The sequence below is a fragment of the Notolepis coatsorum genome, assembly GCF_963971535.1.
Source record: "Notolepis coatsorum genome assembly, chromosome: 10".
Classification (NCBI taxonomy): domain Eukaryota; kingdom Metazoa; phylum Chordata; class Actinopteri; order Aulopiformes; family Paralepididae; genus Notolepis; species Notolepis coatsorum.
The window spans coordinates 14,367,152-14,375,070 of NC_140174.1; the positions used below are offsets into that span (position 1 = coordinate 14,367,152).

The 7,919-nt window shown below is 43.5% G+C and overlaps 1 protein-coding gene across 1 annotated transcript in view; it reads left to right on the forward strand.

The window, feature by feature from the left end:
* Window positions 1-441: 441 nt before the first annotated feature.
* ift140 (intraflagellar transport 140 homolog (Chlamydomonas)) overlaps window positions 442-7,919 on the forward strand; it is an 84,979-nt gene continuing 77,501 nt past the window's right edge. The window contains 5 exon segments of the mRNA XM_084323550.1: window positions 442-544; window positions 1,278-1,439; window positions 3,668-3,886; window positions 6,133-6,257; window positions 7,569-7,711. Of these exon segments, the coding sequence (XP_084179676.1) occupies window positions 1,293-1,439; window positions 3,668-3,886; window positions 6,133-6,257; window positions 7,569-7,711 (634 nt within the window). The 5' untranslated portion in view covers window positions 442-544; window positions 1,278-1,292.

The window sequence follows — 7,919 nt, forward strand, 5'->3', positions numbered from 1 at the left end:
TATTGCAATTAAATTATTGTCACAGACAATCAGTGTGTATGGGAATGTACTAAAGGAAATGCATGCAACATAATTAATATGAAACGCTGAGCTTGCCAAGATACTAACATAACTGCTTTTGACACTGATTTCCGTAAAATTGATAGACTATATTAGATTAGATTAAAATGTATTGTCATTATACAGCAGTACAACAAAAATAAGTTTGGCATCCAACCAGAGTGCAAATGCAACAGTAAAGTGCAATAGTACAATCAATGTACAAGTGATTAAACAGGGTATAATATATATATATATATATATATTAGTAGGCCTACTACTGAGTATAGTGCTAATCAGATTGGATTCGGCTATTTCCGTAGCTCCTCCCCAGCAGCCTCGGAGGTTGTTGTTGTCAGGGTAACTGACTCGCAGAGACGCTTGTTCCAGGAGGGGTGGTTGTTCACTAACTAACCCTCACCTCAGCCTTGATTTGCTTGTTGCCTTATCCTGTTTTTAGCTCTGTTAGCATCTATACCACGGCAAAAGTGAAGGACATCTTCAGGTAAAGTGTTCACTGGACGTACCATGGAACCATCCATCACCACTCCAGTGCGTCTAGAGTGGCGGCTAGTGGCTATGCTAACTAGCTAACGGCACCACTAGCCCTTGATAAAAGGCCCCGCAGCATAACATCAATGGATTAACGTGACTGAACGTATAGCTAACGCTAGCTTGTTAATTGATTGATTGATTGATTGGTTGAACACTTTACAGCTCAATACACACAATTGTTAAGGGGATGCAGACCAGAGAAAGACTTTCGTCTTGTTTACATCAGGGGCCCCCATTTTCAATTCATAACGACACGTTAATGGAACAGTTGACGGTCGCTGGTTCGCTATATAAGCGAACGTCACATGGGTTAATAACATTATGTTATATTATGAATATGGATGTTATCAAACGTTAGCTAGTTTGCGCACCGCGAGTCAACTGACGTCAGGAGGACAACCTGTTGACACATGTTGCTTAGTTATCTGACATGTTATGTTACTTTATGCAATTTACCCTCGCAGACAACGAAGTTCTTGTCTTTACGTGGACATGTTGTATACTATAGTATAGGTCAGGACATCATCTCATCTTTCATTCCAGCTTGTAGCTAAATAAGTAACGTTACTGTGTAGAGGGATGTCAAAGTGGTGATTGGGCATTGCAGGGGGATGAGCAACATTGGATACTGTACCTCTCTTACCTCTTCCTCTTGTTCCCCCTCCTCCCTGATCTGACACCAGGTATAGCGCAGGGACATGGCGGTCTACTTTGACCACCGCATTGAGGCCCCTGAGTCCAGCGGGGTCCCTTCTCAGGTGGCATGGCACCCCACCCAGCCGGTCCTAGCTGTGGCCTCCAACAGCCCCGTCACCGGGGGCAACATAGACCTTTACCTGCAACAGGTAGACACGCCCTGTGTGTGTGTGTGTGTGTGTGTGTGTGTAATGTAAATGACTAGTAACGAGTCGGTCGCAGTCAACCAGCACCTGCTAACGGGTCCGACCCTTTAGCTCCGCTGGTTAGTGCGGCCGCCTGTGGATCCTGTGGTCCCAGGTTCAAATCCACCAGGTTACATGTGTATACTGCCATACATAGAGTCACTGTGTGTACTTGTCCGCTGGCTAGGTCATGATGACCATATGTTGTCCTGCACAGTAGAATGATATTTGATCAAAGACTTGGTCAGGTCATCATCACCTGTTGGTCAAGCTGCAAAGCCTGAACTCATCATAGTTTTCACCTAAGAAATAGTTTTAGGAACCTGACCCCTACCCTGCCATTGACTAAAATACCTGAAAAAAAAAAAAAAAAAAACCCTTACTGTCTTTTTAAATGATCGTGTACCTTATTACTATGCTACTATACTTATACGACTACCTATCATGCTAATATGTCTATACTATTCACTCAGAGTGTAACACTCAAGTTCGACACTATTTGACAACCAATCTCACTGACCCTTAGATGCCAGAGTTGCACCCTTCCTGCTGACTTGTTTACAGAACTTGTAAGTCACTTTGAATAAAAGTGTTCAGCTAAATGACTAAATGTAAATGTGAAAGTGTAAAACGTGTTCAGTGAACAGAGTTCCTAGATATCTGGGGCGCCAGGGTGGCGCACCACGTAACGCACTGCAGTGCAACGCGGCCGTCCCGGGTTCGACTCCGGCACCCGGCGACCTTTGCTGAATCTCTTCCCCCATCTATCCTCACATACTTCCTCTCTGCCGGACTTGTCCAAAAAACGAATTAAAATCTACCAAAAACATAATAATAAAAAAACAAATTTACTTCCTAGATATCATCGACTGCGCTATAGATAAATATTAGATAGATAGATAGATATTTATATTTGTCTTTGGCTCCACCATGGTTGCAATCAACAAGACAACACAGTACAAACACCACACGGGCACAAAAGTCATTGGCCCAAAACAGCCCAATACAGACAAAAGAAAAACAACAACACAAACACAGACCGAGCTTCAGGAACCAAACCAGTACCGTGGTTAAAATGAAAAAATCTTAAGAATTCATCAGAGCATGTGGGACGAAATACTTCTTAGCCGACCTAACGGAGCTGTGTTGACTTGACTAACGTGGTTTGATTGATTGATTGAAAACTTTATTAACAGATTGCAGAATGGGTACAGTACAGTACAGCTCAATACACACAATTGTTAAGGGGATGCAGACCAGAGAAAGACTTTCGTCTTGTTTTTTTTACATCAGGGTCCCCCATTTTCAATTCATAATGACATTTATGACATACACAACATACAGATACAGATATATATCATGACATTTATGACATATGTAACCGGGGTCGTATTGCTCTGCGTTGTGTTTCGATTCGACCCCTGTTAAGGGATCGCCCTGAGTGGGAGTTGAACCCCAATGGGTCTCTGGATGCCTCTGGGGAGTGAGTTTTTACTTGCAGTACCGCTTAACGTCCACAGTCACTTCACTACACTGTCCATCGTGACTGTGGATAGATACGCCGCGGTACCTCCGTTACACTCACCCCCCTAAACTCACTCCACCCAGGGCATCCGGGTCACGGCACCACGTGTAACCGGTGTCCTTTCGCTCTGCGTTGTGTTTCGATTCGACCCCTGTTAAGGGATCGCCTTGAGTGGGAGTTGAACCCGGGTCTCCCGTGCCACGGGGGCATCACAGACCACTATACCAAGAGGTGAATTCACTTCTTGGTAATGGGTCTGGATGCCTCTGGGGAGTGAGTTTTTACTTGCAGTACCGCTTAACGTCCACAGTCACTTCACTACACTGTCCATCGTGACTGTGGATAGACAGGCGGTACCTCCGTTACACATGCATGACATACACAGATATACAGTACTGTTACATTTGTGACATACAAGATATGCAAATATACAGTACTGTTAAACAGAGATCCTAACGGAACATATATACATACGAGGGGGAGGAAACTGTACATTAGGAGGGTGCGGGTGGGTGGGCGGGGGGGTTCGGACATTTACGGGGGCCAGTTTAGAATCGCAGTCTCCCGTAGGTGCTCTTTGAGAGCGGTTTTTGAAGGAGGGTAGGGATTCACATTTTTCTATGGCTGTGATTAAAAAAAATGTATAAATGGTGCCGTCACGTCGCAGGGGGATCTGGTGGCGAGCTGCCACGTGGAGAGACCCTGCCAGCCCACGCTGCTGCGCTGGCACCCCACCAAGCCCCTCCTGGCCGTGGGCTGGGAGAGCGGGGAGGTGGTGCTGCTCACGCACGCCTCCGGAGAGCAGACGGTCCTGCACACGCACACCTCCTGCATCACGCTGCTGGAGTGGAGCAGCTGGGGCAGCCGCCTGGTCAGCGGAGATCAGGTCAGTCGGAGAGAGCGGAGCTGGACGATGACATGAGGGCTGTAGTACCGAATGCTTCGAAGCTTCGTTCATAATGTTGACATTCGAATTCTAAATCAACATTCGAATTTTTTTTTATTTTTAATAATATTATTATTTATTTATATATATATATTTTTTTTAATATATATATTTTTTATGTGTCTATTCATTCTGTTTAAACCAATGGGGGGTTTCTTCACAGTTGCAGATAAAGATTAGGCTACACTAATATTATAGTATTATACTATTATATTATACTATTATAGTATTATGACTAAAAATGTAAATAAAAAAAACATTTATCATAAATTATGTGATAAATTGCCTGCATCCGCTTGGCGCTCGGCACTCCATCAAGACGTCACCATCACTTTCGTACCAACCGTGCCCTTTGTTGGATTATTTATGTTGACGAAACTGATGAGTTATATTCATTAAAGAAAGTTGATTTAATAAAAAAATTTCGTCATAAAATATGACGACAGACATTCGAAGCTTCGTTCGAATACTTCAATAGAAGCTTCGAATGTTAAAAAATGACATTCGGTACAGCCCTAGATGAGATACAGCTTTATTTGATTTGATTTGATTTGATCTTTATTTATCTCGAACAACCACAACCACACAAATTTGTAATAACAAAAAATAACAAACTAAATAAAAAAACAAAAAAAAAATAATATATCTTCCTAGACATGGAAGCTATAATCAACATAGCTCAAGACAAGTGGTTTTGTTCGAGAAGGGACAGAAAGAAGCAAACGCTTATCTGGTCCTGCCCCTTCCTTACAATATCATATTCATATATAATAAGATATTTATCAATATCAAAAAATAATATACCTATCCACTATAGCAAAAGATAAATAAATAATTACAAAAATACTAGTTCACGTTATTTTCAAGCTCCTCTCATTTATACTTGTACAAAAATTCCTGTTTATATTTGCATTTAAACATTTCAATAGTATTACTTGTTTTTATTGCTACATCAAGGCCATTCCAAATGGATACCCCACAAACTGAGATGCACTTGCTTTTGAGAGTTGTACGGACAATAGTTTTATCATCCCCTGGGGGCAGTTGTGTCATTGTTACGTCTATTTACCATATTCAGACAGTGGGCATTTTGCTCTTATGTCATGCTCAGGTTGGGTTCTGTGGGAACAGGGTGGAAAGGAACCCAACCTGAGTGTGACACAAGAGCAAAATGGCCACAATGTGAATATGTTCCATTGCATCTTGAATGACTTTCCTGTGATAATATCTGTAGATACTATATCTATATACTGTACCTTACCTACTCTTACTAGTTACGCTGCTGGCCAGTACGAGTTACTACCATGGTGTCTTTATACCTGTATCACTGTACATATTAATACTATATACCTGTACATATTCCTTACCTACTCTTACTAGTTACGCTGCTGGCCAGTACGACTTACTACCATAGTGTCTTTATACCTGTATCACTGTACATATTAATACTACAACTCTGTACCTACATCTGATTAGCACTATTACTCAGTAGTATTAATTCATATATTATACCCAGTTTAATCACCTGTACATTGTATATTACTATTGTACTTTACTGTTACATTTGCACTCTGGTTGAATGACAAACTTATTTTTGTTGTATTGTACTTGTGTTGCATGACAATACATTTACATCTAATCTAGTATAATCTAGTCTAGTCTAATGTAATCTAATGTGATCGAATGTGATCTAGTCTAGTCTAATCTAATCTAATGTGATCTAGTCTAGTCTAATTTAATCTAATCTAGTCTAATCTAATGTAATCTAATGTAATCTAATGCGATCTAGTCTAGTATAATCTAATGTAATCTAGTCTAGTCTAATCTAGTCTAATCTAATGTGATCTAATCTAGTCTAATCTAGTCTAATCTAATGTGATCTAATCTAGTCTAGTCTAATATAATCTAATCTAGTCTAATCTAATCTAATGTGATCTAATCTAGTCTAGTCTAATCTAATGTGATCTAGTCTAGTCTAATCTAATGTGATCTAGTCTAGTATAATCTAATGTGATCTAGTCTAGTGTAGTGTAGTCTGATGTGATCTAATCTAGTCTAGTCTAATCTAATGTGATCTAGTCTAGTCTGATCTAATGTGATCTAGTCTAGTCTAATCTAATGTGATCTAGTGTAGTCTAATCTAATGTGATCTAGTCTAGTCTGATGTGATCCCCTCCTCCCTCCAGGCCGGGGTGCTGGTGGTGCGGAGGCTGGATGCCGGCGGGAGGCTGCTGGCCACGGCCAGTCTGGTGAGACACGAGTACAACAAGCCCCTGACCTGCTGCCTCTTCAGGCCGGCTCCTCCTGGACAGTGAGTAACCAGAGCCTCTTAACGCTTCTCCTCACCTGTCAAAGCAAGCTATTCTTCCCTCTTATAAGCCCTCCGTAATGACGTTCTACAACCATGAATATTTTACAGCGTTGCATGGTTTTTTACTCCCCTGATTCACTGCAATACGAGTTCTCGTTTAGTCATGTTAACGTGTTGAGATTGTGGAGGAATCTCTTTTTGTTTGTCCCCAACAATAGTTTAAATGTCACACCTTGGTGAGCGCCAAGGAGGCTAAAGCCTTCACCCCCTCTACTCTGTCTCCTTCTCTACTCTGTCTCCTTCTCTCCCCCACTCCTCTACTCTCTCTCCTTCTCTCCCCCACTCCTCTACTCTCTCTCCTTCTCTCCCCCACCCTCTACTCTGTCTCCTTCTCTCCCCCACTCCTCTACTCTCTCTCCTTCTCTCCCCCACTCTACTCTGTCTCCTTCTCTCCCCCACTCCTCTACTCTCTCTCCCTCACCCCTCTACTCTGTCTCCTTCTCTCCCCCACTCCTCTACTCTGTCTCCTTCTCTCCCCCACTCCTCTACTCTGTCTCCTTCTCTCCCCCACTCCTCTACTCTGTCTCCTTCTCTCCCCCACTCCTCTACTCTCTCTCCTTCTCTCCCCCACTCTACTCTGTCTCCTTCTCTCCCCCACTCCTCTACTCTGTCTCCTTCTCTCCCCCACGCCTCTACTCTCTCTCCTTCTCCCCCCCCCCTCTACTCGGTCTCCTTCTCTCCCCCACTCCTCTACTCTGTCTCCTTCTCTCCCCCACTCCTCTACTCTCTCTCCTTCTCTCCCCCACTCTACTCTCTCTCCTTCTCTCCCCCACTCCTCTACTCTGTCTCCTTCTCTCCCCCACTCCTCTACTCTCTCTCCTTCTCTCCCCCACTCTACTCTCTCTCCTTCTCTCCCCCACTCCTCTACTCTGTCTCCTTCTCTCCCCCACTCCTCTACTCTGTCTCCTTCTCTCCCCCACTCCTCTACTCTGTCTCCTTCTCTCCCCCACCCCTCTACTCTGTCTCCTTCTCTCCCCACACTGTTTGTGATTTGTGTGTGTAAGGTGTGCTGGTGACTTGTGTATGTGATTTGTGTATGTGACTTGTGTATGTGACTTGTGTGTGTGACTTGCGATGGTGACTTGTGTGTGTGACTTGTGTGTGTGACTTATGTGTGTGACTTGTGTGTGACTTATGCGTGTGTGTGACTTGTGTTTGTGTGACTTGTGTGTGTGACTTGTGCGTGTGTGTGACTTGTGTGTGTGTGACTTGTGTGTGTGTGACCTGTGTGTGTGCTCTCCGTGTCTCCAGGGACGTGGTGGTGCTGGCCCGGGCGGCGGTCAGCGGAGACGAGAGCGCTCTAGACATGTTCAACTGGAGGAAGGACGGGAAGGGGGCCCCTCTCAAGATGGGGCCCCAGGAGGGGCTGCTGTTCTACGTCAGCACTGCGGACGGTAGGGGTCTGTTTGTGTGTGAAGTAGGGCTGGGGGGCGATATGGCCTGAAAATAAAATCTCAGATTTTTTCACACCACATCCGATTTATGATTTTAATCGATTTTCTTCTCTTAAAAACTAGAAAACGCCAAGGAAATCATTCAAATAAGCTTTGTTTTTATTTGGCACAAAAAAAGTATCAAACCAAGATGAATTTGCCTATTGGG